Here is a 15,078-nt window from a genome sequence, read left to right as displayed (position 1 = left end):
GAGGACAGTGTGGTTATTATTTTTTCTGGCAAAATGGAGCCAGAACATGGAGTGGAACACGGATTTAAATAAGTCACGGGAAGCAATGGGTAGTCTGACAGACATAGTCCTCCACTGAGATTTCTTCTTTGTGAGGTATCTTTTTACGGGTTTTGAGCTGGGAAACTTTCTGATCTAAGAATATCTCTCCCCAGTCCCCTCCCACCCCAAGCAGCAAAGACTCCTTGTTTTCCAATAAGCATTAATAAATATAGGATTCTTTAAGATGACTTTCTATCTCAATTAATGTGTCTCTCCAGGAACAACAACAACAAAATCATGTTAAGAAAATATAAACTTTGGAAAATGTATATTACTGTTTAAGAAAAAAATCTCAGAAGGCACAGGTAAAAGAATTGTTGTGGCTCCATTAAGTAGTCAAAGCACATTGGAGCCTCCTGAACATGGACCAGGACATGAAAGATCCATGTGTTTAAGGAATGCCAGTCCCTTGAATTTCTCAGACTACCTCTGTAGGAAGCAAGGAGAAAGAAAGAATCAGAAAATTGCCCAGCTTGTGTGTACTTCATTTGGACTTAGGCAGTACATTTGCTTTTGAACTGTCGAACTTCAATTTCAGTCTCCAGGGTGCCCACTTCCCTTGTTATGTGTGAACTTTTCCTTGTAGACACCTGTTGGGGATTGTATTAATAAGACACATTGCAGAGAGAGAAAACACATTTCCTGAGCCAAGAAGATGAGAGCTACTCTTTTCTGGGGCCCTTGTTAATCTTTGGGAGCCCAGCATCCTCTGTGGCAGAGCCAGAGGAATATGGGTACAAATTTTTTTTCCCCACTCCACAAAGAAAATGTTGTTGATGTGTTAGTGTTCAGCTACATTTCTCTCAAGAGAAACAATGGAATATCTCTTACTTCTGTCCAGAGGTTTTAGAACTTGAATCCCATTGCTTTCTAGCATCATTCTAAATAGAACCCTACTGTTTGGCCACTGCCAGAATTAGCTTGAATGGTACCTATTATTGAAAGGGAGTCTGTATTTGCAGTAATACAGAGAATGCCAGTTTAGAAATGAGCCTGATTGCACGGTTCATTTTGTTCTCCTTTGTAGAGCCAGGCTGCGGCCCACTACAAAGGCACGAAACATGCCAAGAAGCTCAAAGCACTGGAAGCCATGAAAAATAAGCAGAAATCTGTAACTGCCAAGGACAGCGCAAAGACTACCTTCACCTCCATCACTACCAATACCATCAATACCAGCTCTGACAAAACAGGTTAAGCGATGATCTTTGTTGTTGTTGTCATCATCGTTGTTTGGGGGTTCCTTCCCTTGTCTAGACCCATGTCTGTTTCCTTATGTTCCTGCCGCATCGATTCATGCTTGATCCATCTTTCTGTGTAATGGTAATTGTTTCCCCCTCATTTTCCCAATACCCTTCAGCAACTGATTAAGATAATCACTAGTTATGTTGCAGATTTTGCATTTGAAACAGTCCTGTGGCTATTCTGGAGGAACACGAGAGCATAAAGGCATTTGAAGCCACATATTTGAGAAGTAAACCCTTTCAGTGTGTATCATTGACATCTTGTATGCCGCCCCTTAGCCTGTAACTGCATGGCAGATTCGATTTAACTGTGAATACACTGTAGCATATGCCAGATGAATCGAGAAGGCCCCTTCAGACAAGGGCATTATTACTGACAGGACTTATTCTCATAAATCCCAAACATTGCATTGTTTTAAGTAGTGGCTGTGTGAATCTGGCCTTGTTATGGCTGGGTAACCTTCCCTCTGCATACACAGGTAAGTGTTATTGATACCAATTATTCTTTTTTTTTTAATGCTTATTTATTTTTGAGACAGAGAGAGACAGAGCATGAATAGGGGAGGGTCAGAGAGAGAGGGAGACACAGAATCTGAAACAGGCTCCAGGCTCCGAGCTGTCAGCACAGAGCCCGACGCGGGGCTCGAACTCACGGACCGTGAGATCATGACCTGAGCCAAAGTCAGACGCTCGACCGACTGAGCCACCCAGGCGCCTCCCGATTATTCTTTTTAACAGAGTCTTCACAGTGAAATAATGGCCTCTGAATGGCCTCTTGGGACAGCTCCTGCAAATAAGCAGTTAATTCATGGCCGGGGAAGCCAGTGGGGTTTCTCTAGGCTGGCATTTTTAAATATAAGACTATTGGTCCTCAATATTTACAGAAAAAGAAGTCCTGTGTGACTCATGGCTGCATGTTTAATAAATCCTTTTCTAGATCACAGTGGGTGGTACACGTCAGTTGTTTTCTAAGCCCTACAAATGACAACGGTTAGGAAGCATTTGTATCATCGTCAATAGTAGTATCTTAACAGAAGAGAATCTTCCAGCCATAACGGATGAAAATGTAAAATGATACAGTGAAAATATGGAACAGAATAAAGCAACTTTGTTATATGCCTTGCACATTAGACACCTATATATTCCTCAAAGGATCTGGAGAGATGCTTACTCCTATGTGAATCTATAAGGGATAATGTTCAGTACGAGTTCCCATGACATATTTCATGTCCTTTACCCGAGTGTTATGGGTAGATGCATTATGTCCCCTACTGCCTGAGAACCCTGAGTACTCTCTGAGGCTGAGTACACCTCTCATCTTTGTACCCTAGCATGGTGCAGCTACTGAGTACAATGTCTATTGAGTGGCTGCATTTTTCCCTCACTCCTTTGGTTCTCTGATTCATCCAGTTTTGTGTTACAATATACTAAAGGGAAAAAGAAGTGCTTGTCATGTTCGATTTCTTTGGTATCCAGAGCAAGAGCTGGATTATGCCATCTTATTAATTTAGATGTAAAACCTTATCGAGAAAGCATTAATCTTTTCTCTATTAGCTGAAATTTCACTGCTTTATTTTGGGGGCTGTAGGAGAATGAGCAGTAATGTAGCAGATGAGTGTAATTTCTGCTCCCAGATATTCAGGCACAAATTAGGATCCCTAAAGCCATGTTTGCCATAAATAATTTTTTTTTTTGCAGAAAGATAGTGGGTAGTAAGAACAAAGAAATTAGCATGATATAAAGACACGGGATTTGATGTACAGTTTGTGCTTATCCCCAAACTTTTCTATTCTTAGATATTTTTATCAATAAAGGCTATTTGGGTTACCTTGAATCCTTTTGAAAAGGCAAAAAATCCTGTTAAGCTGAGGATTCTCATCATTTAAAAGTATATATGTACATGGAGGGGAAAGTTGCTAACTTGGTTTAGGAAAGACTCCTGTGTGTGTTTTCTCTGTTACATAGATGAGTTACGAATACATACCTCCATCCCTCGACCTTAGAAACTAAAATGGAAAGGATGGGAGTCATCAAGACTCTGTCCTTTCACAGGTTAAATGGAAACAAGTTTTGGATTGGGCTGTGGGAGAGAACCCACATGAAACAAACAAATTCTCAGTGGAGATGCCAGCATTTACCTAATGACTGGAATGGTGTTGAAATGGTGAAGTACCCTTTCAAGCTGAAGCTAGAGAAAATTCTTCAAGGACAGAAAGGATAGCAAAGTCTGTAAATTAGTACAGATATCCTAAAGCCAAAGGAAGAAAGCTATGAGCATCAGAAGTATATTGCTTCTGAGCGGCTCAGTCGGTTGAGTGTCTAACTCTTGATTTTGGCTCAGGTCATGATCCCAGGCTTGTGGGATCAAGCCCTTTGTCCAGCTCTACACTGAGTATGGAGCCTGTTTAAGATTCTCCCTCTCTGTTTCTCTCTCTCTCTCCCCCGCTGCCTCTTTCCCCTGCTCTCTCTCTCTCTCTCAAATTAAAAAGCAGTGCATTGCTTTCCTAATACAGGGGGACCTTTGCCCAGAAAGAAAGGTCATATAGTTGAAAGACTAACACTTGCCCGATGTTTTAAGCTGAATTCTGTCTATAAATTGGCATTTCCACAAAACTATCCATGAAAAATAGCCCAAGAAAGCTCCTGTCTTTTCATCACCCTTCTTACCCATTTATTTTTTTGTTTTTTGTTTTTGTTTTTGTTTTGTTTTTTAGGATGGGGTCTTTTTTTTAAATAATTTATTGTCAAGTTAGCCAACATCTTGGCTTTGGGAGTAGATTCCCCTGATTCACAACTTACATACAATACCCAGTGCTTATCCCAGCAAGTGCCCTCCTCAATGCCCGTCCCCCACGCTCATCAACCCTCGGTTTGTTCTCTGTTGTACTTAAGAGTCTATTATGGTTTGCCTCCCTCTCTGCTTGTAACTTATTTCCCCTTCCCTTCCCCTATGGTCTTCTGTTAAGTTTCTCAGATTCCACATATGAATGAAAACGTATGATATCCTTCTTTTTCTGACTTACTTCACTTAGCATAATACCCTCCAGTTCCATCCACGTTGGTTTTTTATTTTTATTTTTTTAATATGAAATTTATTGTCAAATTGGTTTCCATTCAACACCCAGTGCTCATCCCAACAGGTGCCCTCCTCAATGCACATTGTTGTTAATGGCCAGATTTCATTCTTTTTCATTGCCGAGTAGTATTCCAGTGTGTGTGTATGTGTGTGTGGGTGTGGGTGTGTGTACACCACATCTTCTTTATCCATTTATCAGTTCATGGACATTTGGGCTCTTGCCATAATTTGGCTATTGTTGATAGCGCTGCTGTAACAGTGGTACATGTACCCCTACAAATCAGCACTCCTGTATCCTTTGGATAAATTTCTAGTAGTGCTATTGCTGAGTCTTAGCGTAATTCTATTTTAAAATTTTTGAGGAAACTCCACACTGTTTTCCAGAGCGGCCACACCGGTTTGCATTCCCACCAACAGTGCAACCCTTTCTCCACATCCTCACCAACATCTGTTGTTGCCTGAGTTGTTAATTCGGGCCACTCTGACCGGTATGAGGCGGTATTTCAGTGTGGTTTTGATTTGTATTTCCCTGATGATGAGCAATGTTGAGCCTCTTTTCATGTGTCTGTTGCCCATCTGGATGTCTTCTTTGGAAAAGTGTCTATTCGTGTCTTTTGCCCATTTTTTCACTGAATTGTTTGTTTTTCAGGCATTGAATTTGGTCAGTTCTTTATAGATTTTGGATACTAACCCTTTATCCAATATGTCATTTGTAAATATCTTCTCCCATTTCGTTGGTTGCCTTTTAGTTTTGCTGATTATTTCCTTCATTGTGCAGAAGCTTTTTATCTCAATGTCCCAATAGTTCATTTTTGCTTTTATTTCCCTTGCCTTCAGAGACATGTCTCCTTCTTACCATTTGTATTCCAAAATAAATTAGAGGTACCTATGCTGACAAATTGGAGTTTTCTTAAAACTACTGTGAGTCCTTTTTATTACTGTCTGCTTCTTCATATTGATTAGGAAGAAGTACAACCTTGAAAACGATATGGGTCTCTGAGCTAGTTTCCTAGAATGGTTGAACACTTTGGGGGCAGAAGGAGAGAGAAATAAGACTCTAGAATCAAGGATCATATATTTTTCAATAATAAATTTTAACCCTACTGCTTAATATGCAAGCTGTTTTGTGATTTGTGGATTTATACATACATAAAAGATATAGATGCATTAAATCACATTTTACTAATTTTACCAAATCATTCTTAATGAAAATAATCCAAGCATATACAAAAACTAATTGCCTTTAAACATGCTAAGGATACAATGGTTTGACAGATAAGAACCTTAAATAAGGGTGGACAACAGCAGAGAAAAGGACGAGAAGTGGTGTGGACTTCAATTAGAACATTAATTTGGAGGGTTTCCTGGGATTCTCAAAAATGTAAGAAATAGAGTAGTCATAATAAAGTTTCATTGAAAACCTACTTGATAAAAGTAATTTTGACAGACAGTTTCTGTTAAATTCCTAAATCATATATTGTGGGTTTTAATTGCTGCCTTGGGATAACAAATATGTCTAAATGCCCTACAGGGTAAGCTCTTATTCACTAACTATAATTTTGGGATTTTTTTTGTCATTGCTTATGCCAGTCTGCATGCTGGCATGGTGAGCAAAAGATAATATTCAGTGATCAACCACCAACTGCTCACAGAAAGCCTATTCCCCCTACCTCTAGGCAAGATGAGACTCCCTAACATTAAAGCATAATTTTATTTCTCATTATCTGAGTGCTAGGTTAGTGAATTTACACAAAGAAAAATTTACAAATAAAAATAATATTTAAAAAATATATTTAACACTCAAAATTGTTGGTATGTAAGAATGGTTACTAATCATTACAGAATAATTCAAACAGCAAACATTTCCAAATATGGCTAGATGATTTTGTCTGATCCAGCAAGTTTTTTTAATGATTTTTTTATACAGAAAAGGTAATGACAAAAATTAAATATTCTCAAAGTAACTTAGCAAATGTAACTCATTTTTACCCCTATCAAATACCAAATTCAAAATCGTAGAGTTAAGTCCCAGGCTTGGTCAGCTTCTGAACTTTCTTTAGTTTTCCTTTTTGGGTAATCTTATTCAACTCCTTGGTCTATGAGTTAAGTTAAGCTAGTTTACACTGCAATAATAAACAACCTCCGAATCCTAGTGGCTTTTCCAACAACTAATTATTTCTCACTCATAGTACATATTAGCTGTGGGTTTTTTCCATGTTAATTTAACTCCAGGTTAGGCTAATGAAGCAGTCACTAGCTGGACATTCCCAATTCTGGACCAGGGGGAAAAAGAAGATTGTGAATCAGTAGGCTCTTAAAGTTTCTTAATGGAAGTGACATATAATATTCTTCGCACTTGACTTTGTCAAGTCCCGTGGTCAAGCTTGATTATCATAGGCAAGGAAGAATCATCTCCTCCGGGGAGGGGAAGCAGATATTGGTGAGCAGTAACACAGCATTCCTCCATGGCTTCAACTATGACTTGTGCCTACATATCTCAGCATTCCACATTTCTAGCCTGAAGCTTGACCTGACTTTCCATGGCTGGTTAGTCACTCACTTGGGTGGCTTGTCAGCATCCGTGTTTCACAGGTCCAAAAAAAAAAAAAAAAAAAAATAGGCCTAACCTTGACCACCTTCTCCAATTTTCTCTCCATCCTGTATTTCCTAGTTTCATTTTTGGTCCTGCAGTTCACAGAGTTGAAACTTCCTAGTTGTCTATGCCACTTTCCTTTATCTCAGTTCACACATCTATTCAGTTGTTGGAATCCACTCTCCTCCCATCCCCAGAAAACATCCTTTATCCTTTCCCTCTTGGTTACTACCTTTAACCTGGCTTTGTATGTCTCTGCCTTGCCCATACAATTGCCCTAGCCTCCATGCAAGTCCAGCTATCTCCATTCTTGTCCCTTGACAGCCATATCCTTCACTCTCCAGTCCATTTATACTATACAGGGAGATCATAGGACCTACCCATTCAGGAACTTTCAATGTACCTACTTGCTGAGCTGCTTGGTCCTCTGTAGTTTGACCACAACCTACCTCTCCAAACTTCTCTTCTGTTGCTCGCCTGGAATATTCTCCATTAGAAACACACCTTGTTTTTCTGTCTTCATTTCTTACTGTTCTTCTACATTTCTCTCTTAAAAGTATATCACTTTTCTCTCTGCATCTCAAATCCCATAAGAATTCATAGCTAACTGCTCTATCATATTCTTCTTAAAATATTATTTCTTATGTCTTTGCCTTTTCTTATTGCTACATGACATGTTCATTGACAGTGTATACTTGATTAGTCTGATTATTTTTTACAGAGTACTGCTTATATAAAATATAATAAATAAGTAGTTTTAAAACTTGAATTAATCAGTTTTGTGTTTTTGATCTAGAATGGGGGAGCATAGCAAAGCTTTAGATTTTGCTGTTTATGCATAGATAGTTCCATGAAAGAACAATGGTTCTGGTTAATCTAAAGAATTCTGAGATATTGCTCATCAAATTTCAGAGTTTTCATAAAGGTCATCAAGTCAAACTCCTAAAGTTTGTTTATTTGTTTTGAGATTCTCTAGTTGCACAGGTAAAGAAAACTTGACATTTATAATGCCCCCTTGGTGACTGTCTTTCATGAGTTAATTAGCTTGTATATTGAGTATATAGATTTACCTTAGTCATCTAACCAGTAAGGTATGAGAACATTTCTTTCTGGTTCTAGTACATGATTCTTTATCAAGTCTCAGTGAACTGCAAATATATTCATTAGATAAAGCCACTATGTTATTTAAATTTGCACTATTCACCTTTATGATTTAGTCTTCTTTGTATCCATTTTTCCCATCTTTTTCTATTTTAAATTTAAAATTATAATCCAAGAAGATTGTATTCATCTGATTCAAAGGTGCTGAGAGTAAAATATTCTTGAATCGATTGTTGAGAAGCTCTAGGAATGCAAAAGAATATTTATTTGCTGTGGGTTAATAATTGACTCTAACTGTTTATTAGAATTCACATTATTTGGTCAGGCACTTGGAATAATAGAGACTTTTCTAATGATAAAAAAAAAAGATATTTGATGTAAAATGATGGCCAGTGATTGAAAGCAAATACGTTGGGAAACAAAGCCCCTTTGGGAGAGTCAGTCAGTTGTAAGGTCACAGAATCTGGGTTTTTCCCTTTCCGGGTTCATTCCTAAGAATTATCCTCTGGAGTCAGCTGTTTACAATAGGCCCGGTGCCAGGCAAAGCCAAGCACAAACAGTTTTTTTTCCCCCTTCTATTTAGGTAGAAGCCAAATCATGAGAATGGTAAACTAGAAATAGAGGTGGTGGATGGATAGTTTGTAAGGCGACACTAATTCCAATGTCATTTAGAAAATAGATACGTGGGTTTTCATGGAGGACAAGTGGGAATTAGCTTTGTTCTGTTTTCGTAAGGAAGGTGGTAAAAGTTTTTTTTCTTGACATAGTCTTCAAACAAATGCCCCAAATGTTGGAAATGATAACAAAATACAAGCTGAGCTTGGTATCAGAAAGCTATATATCTTTGATTTTGTATTATATATTTGTATATAAGATATAGTATAGTATGTATTATATAAAAATATATTAAGCACACACTTATTTATATGCAAGATTCTGTCTTTAATGCCTGTCCCTGAAATTTCCCCACTACACCAGGTTTCATAATCAACATTGCACATGACTTCAAGAAGAGAAACAAACATTTTTGTGGCTTGTGAATCTATAGGTCTGTTGAAATTTAAGAAGTAAAACAAAGTCATTTGAAAAGGGACACATCACTGTCAGCACTTGAAGATCTGATGTAGTACTGTACAGATGGCCTCTCTTGGCTTTGTGGAAATTGTGCTAGTTCCTGGGGTCTTTCTTTTCTGACCCATTCTTCCAAACAAAACCTCCCTGGGACAAACACTACTATGATAAAGGATGCCATTGTATGCCTCTTGGGGCAGGAGTTGAAGCACCATTGTGAGAACATTTATGCTTAAATTGCTTTTTCTTTTCTTAGCACTGGTTCATGACATGCTTCAGATAGGCCAAAAAAGAGACTTTATCAAGTATTCCCTTCTCAAGATGGGTGATAAGTGCCAACAGAGTATGCTGGCAGCAGATCTCTAGAGGGACTGAAAAAGAGAGAGGAAATTCAGAAGGGAAAAAAAATTTAACCCTTATTTGAATATTGTGGTTCCAGGATCTTTGTATGTGAACCAGTGATGGCAAATTGTATATTAGAGATGACGTGGAAATAACACAGAATATTCTATCCCGCTCTTCTTGTGCATGAGGAAATCAAGATGAATTGTATTTTGCTGGTCCTATTAGGCTGATAAAGGTCTTGTCTTAGATATACTACATAAAACTGCTCCTTGAATCACAGAAGAATTTCACAATGAATTATTCATCTGGACAAGAACATGTTGTCTTCCTCAACATAATGAATGAGTGAAGCAGTTAGAGGCCTAAACTTTCTAAAGGACCTGTCATCCAGCTTTGTTCAGGTGCAGGTGTATGGTGTGCAAGATAAGAAGGGAATTAATAGTAACTTGACAAGCTAGTATATAATTTTATGTTAGAATCTAAAGCAACTGGTTCGCTAACTTGTGTGTGTATGTGTGTGTATGCATGCATGTTGTGTGTATGTGTACACAGTCTGTATATGTGTCTTTTTTACCAGAAATATCAAATCTTAAAATAATTGATAAGCTAAACACCTACCCAGTATCTATGAAATACCAGACATCTGGTGAATTTTAAAAATTAAATTAAAGCTCCCGGTGGCTTTGCCTACAGATGCCACAGTTCTGGAAACATCTGTGTCTCTGTTTGTTTGTATGTGTTTTGTTTTAATTCATGGAGGGATTTTTTCCCTCTACTTTTATGTCATTCTTAGGAATTGAGTAGACACATGCTTGTATGATGATAAACTATTTCAACGGCAAGATAATAATTCTTAAAGTTGAATAACAACTATAACGAAAATCGTTGTTGAACAACGATCAAATACGACAGAATGTGAAGTAAGCACCTGTAAAAGCATGTGGGCCATTACAGAACTTTGTCTCTAAATTGGAAAAGTGAGGAGTTTGCTATCTAATAGTGATAGGAAATGTGGAACAAAACATGTCGACAGCACATTACTTCCAGTCAGGAGACATAAAGCTTCTACTGCATTCTTTTTTTTTTTTTTAATATTCATCTATCTTGAGAGGGAGAGAAAGAGTGAGTGTGAGTGGAGGAGGGGCAAAGAGAGAAGGAGAGAAAGAATCCCAAGCTGCCAGCACAGAGCCAGACATGGGGCTTGAACTCACGAACTGTGACACCATGTCCTGAGCCAAAACCAAGAGTCGGACGCTCAACCGAGGGAGCCACCCAGGCGCCCCTCTACTGAATTCTTAGTAAAACCCAAACTGAAATAGATATTTAAATTAAGAATTATACTTTTATTTATGTTCTACGAATTCCAAACTCTTAAACATGGCAGCAAAAGTTGTTTGTGATTTAGCCCTTGAATCACAGGGATTTAGCTCCAGAACTACTATTCTGCCAGTCCTCCATATCTGCCCTTAATTCCAACCCAACAAAATCACTTGAGCGTGGGAAGAAAGAGCTATACGTTCTTTTTCTTAGAAAAATCTTTTCTAGGGGCGCCTGGGTGGCTCAGTCGGTTAAGCGTCCAGCTTCAGCTCAGGTCACGATCTCATCGTTTGTGGGTTCAAGCTCCTGCTGACAGTGAAAAGCCTGCTTGGGATTCTCTTTCTCTTTCTCTCTGCCCCTCCCAACTCGTGCTTTCACTCTCAAAAATAAAAAAATAAACTTTAAAAAATAAAAAGGGCACCTGGGTGGCTCAGTCAGTTGGGCATCCTACTTCGGCTCAGGTCATGATCCCTTGGTTCTTGAGTTTGAGCCCCACCTGGGCTCTGTGCTGAGCTCAGACCCTGGAGCCTGCTTCGGATTCTGTGTCTCCCTCTCTCTCTGCCCCTCCCTCATACTTGCTCTCTCTTCCTCTCTCTCTCTCTCTCCCCCTCTCAACAAAACAAAACAAAACAAAACAAAACAAAACACGTTAGAAAAACCCTTTCTTATATTTCAGCCTTATCTAATACATCACATACTGGTGCACAGAGGATGTACAAGTTGTGTGCCAATGCATATGTGCATGGATTCATACAAATGAATTCACGCTCTTTGCCCAGCTGATTCCTATTTCCAGGCTTCTATGTAAGCTCTGTCCTGGCACTTATTGAAATTGTGTATCTTCCTACTTGTCAACCCCATAAAATTTTCACTTCCTTGATGGAGCATACACTTTTACACCATGTGTCTTTGTCCAAGCACCTACCGGTTCTACATTAAAAGTACCAATAAATAGTGCTGTATTAATTTTATCTTCAGGAAGATCATCCTAAGAATTCTTTTAACAGTGAAAGTTCACACACTCCAAACTATTTAGCAACAATTTGAATGCATACAGTCAATAGTTTTTACTAATTGAAATCTATCATATTTAAATACTTTATAATATGAATCAAAGATACAAACCAGTGTAACTCAGACTTTGGATGTGCAGCCCTTGGGTTCAGCATTTCCCAAAGACAGCATAAAATTAAGTTACTATTTTAATGATCATAATTGCAGTCAGATTCCTCATTAAATTACTGTGCTACTCCACTTTCTATTTCAATGAGAGTTGAGAACATTTTAAAAAGCTATATTGAATCAGATTGACTATGTACGAACTATAAGTTCTGACATCAGGTTAAATTTGAGGACAGAGAGCATATTTAGCTCCATGGGGTAGAATCTGTGCCACTTTCCTTACTTTGCTTTGCTTTTGTTATGACTCAGTTTAGAGGCAGTCTTGACATTTTACACTTACGTGATTGCTCAAATCAATCACTCTCAGACTAACAGTTGGTGCCTGGCCAAACTCCAAGGGGAAGGTCAAGATGCAGAATGTGTAGCAGTAATGATGCTGACCCATTTGGACCTTACTTTATTTATTGTCCTGCCTTCTGTTTTCCTGCCAGCTCTCTAATGGAATTAAGTAAAATACGAAAAAAAAAAATGATGTATCTCTTTCATGCAGCCGAAGAAGTAGAAGACCTTGTAGAAAAGAAAAACTCCCCCATCCCCCTCTGAATGGTCAGATATTTGAGAGTCTGACTTATCAACTCTAGGTTGTTTATTTGTTCTTTTATCCGTCTATTCAGCCATACCTACTCGTTCATCTACAGGTATTTTTGCAATGGGTAAGATAAGGCAAGAACGAAAACTAAGATGCAGATTAGGAGTTCTGCCTTAAGGTGTCTTCAGTCTGGTTGGGAAAACAAGAAGTGAAACCAAAATATAATCCAGGATAGGCCATGATTTGTCAGGAGGAGATAGCAGGTAATGGTACCATGAATGTCTAGAGCTTGTCAGAAGGAGATAGCAGGTAATGGTACCATGAATGTCTAGAGCAGCTGGAATGTCCCTTTCATGGGAGGGAGATGGAAGGATGAATATTAACTGGTGTATGCTAAACTTAATGGCAAGGGTGTGTAATCCCTAAAATAACTCCCTTGATGAGATGTTTCATTTTACCAACATTTAGCATGTACTCAGTATTTGCTGTCTTTAGATGTAACTCCCAGGCTCTAGGGACTCACTTCAGTGAAGAAGGCAAAACAGAAGGCCCCAAGTAGTTTAGAACTTCAATGCTAGAGGCTTGTGTTAGGCTAGTGCTAGAGGCTTGTGCTAGGTTATGGGGAGTACCTAACTCTTAGAAATAAACATTCTTAATTGGCAGATAAAGAAACTGTGTTCTGAGTTGAAGAACTTGACTGAAGTCAATAAATTTGTAAGAAGCAGAGGTAGGGTTTGAACTGAGTTCTGACTCATTTTGCCTTGCTGTCTTGACTTAGGCAGCAAAACACGGAATCACCCTGTAATCCTTGTTAGCACTAGCCGCAGTCTGGGTTGCTAATTGATATCACCACGTCTGTAGATCACCCAGGATAGTTCCACTTATTTTGCAAAAACACTCTTAACACCCCTAAGGATGCTGCTGTATTTGCCTGTGCATATCAGACCTTGGACCTGTTAAAAGATTCTGATGTGTGTATCTGCCCACAGTTAAGCTCTTCACATCTTTATTGTGATTTTCACCTTCATGGAAGCTGGTAAAAGAAGATAAGGTTAAGGGCCAAAGCTTTTTGTTGGTCTACGTTTTGTTAATGAAAACCATACTGTTATTCTTATTACTTTTCCAGACAGAAGAGCTCCATGTGTATTGAAAAGTAACATCTTTGACCTCTCTATGTAAAATTTATAGTAGATATTTTAGGAATTGCATGTGAAACCATTCCAGCCTTAGTCTTTCTGTGTAATTGTGTAATGCTGTGTACACAATGACAGAATTCTCTGCAAGAACAAAACTACAAAAGAAACAAAAGTGGGTTTTTTTTCTGCAGTCAAATGTTAATGTTTCTAAATGAATATAACAAAACTATCAAATAGACATAGAAGATTACCTACATTGCAAGAAATTAGAATCCCATATATCATCTCCTAAGAATTTCTACTTTGGAAATCTGCTTTAATTCTTTCAGGAAACTAAGGTGATAGTTAGTGTGATAATTTTGGTAATTGAAAATCCAGTAACCCAGAAAGGATTGGTTCAGGGCCCATAAATGCAAGCCTCCTCCTTTGCTGCTAAGACATTTTAGATTAGCATATAGTGATATTTAAAAATAAGGTAATGCAATCTAGAATTCAAGGTCATAAATTGTTTTCCCTATAAAGCTGGCAATTCCCTAAACAGGAAAAACAATGTAGCTTTTATTTGTATAGCTTTTAAATTTTCAATTTGTCATCATATAAATCATTGCATTTTATACTCATACAGAAAAATTAAAAATATAAACAGCTATTTCTAAGATTGGCATCCCCATTTAAAGAATTTGTTTTGAAGAAAGCTATGTGTATCAGTAATAGGACAGAAATATACTTATCTCCCTATTAGTAGAAACATTTCATAGATCTCTCATTTGCCAAATACTGTGGAGAAATATGTCAGTGATGTATTATCCATCTTTTTGTTTTTTCTAGGTACTAGTCTTTGTTAACTTTTGTTTCTAGGAAGGGGACCAGAAGTACTCATTACCCTAAAGGGTAAATGGATTTTGAAAATTTTTTTGAAACAGTAGGTGAAAAAGTTTCTTACTTTAGAGTAATCCAAGATTCCAACCAGATTATGTGTCTTTGTGTTAAAAACCACTAAACTAATAGCTATGGTTGGAACCTTGATAGAATAACTTACTTGTCCTCGTTGTCAAGTCCACGGAGTATTTCTTTCCATGATTATTCCCTTTATTCAAAAGGTAAAGGTAACATCATCCATCAAACTTGCAATTAACAAGGGAGAGTAAGATAGTTGTTTTGTTTTTTGTTTTGTTTTTTGCTTTTTTTCTTTTCTTTTCTTTTCTTTTTTACTTGTATGCTGCAGAAATGTAATTTGTTGTAATGCAAAGAGTAAAGAAGGAATCATGCCATGTTGGCCTTGATTGACAAAGTAATTTTTTCACATAGAACACATTTAAAATCCACATAGCAAGCCCATTCAATTTGTGGGCACTTTGTCATCAGATTAATTAAGTTTAGATGTTGGCCTTTAAGAACATTTACCT

General features: G+C 37.8%; 1 protein-coding gene across 3 annotated transcripts in view; it reads left to right on the top strand.

Annotated features, from left to right (window-relative positions):
* ZNF385D (zinc finger protein 385D) overlaps positions 1-15,078 on the top strand; it is an 894,647-nt gene that overhangs the window by 811,591 nt on the left and 67,978 nt on the right. For all 3 annotated transcript variants that reach the window (XM_053903848.1, XM_019435221.2, XM_019435226.2), the window contains one exon: positions 1,109-1,271. In XM_053903848.1, the coding sequence (XP_053759823.1) occupies positions 1,109-1,271 (163 nt within the window). The remainder of the gene's footprint in view (positions 1-1,108; positions 1,272-15,078) is intronic.

Source organism: Panthera pardus, unplaced genomic scaffold, assembly GCF_024362965.1.
Source record: "Panthera pardus isolate Hobbes unplaced genomic scaffold, ASM2436296v1 HiC_scaffold_16, whole genome shotgun sequence".
NCBI lineage: Eukaryota > Metazoa > Chordata > Mammalia > Carnivora > Felidae > Panthera > Panthera pardus.
Note: the sequence above shows the minus strand (reverse complement) of the source record. Positions and strands in the feature narration are given on the sequence as shown.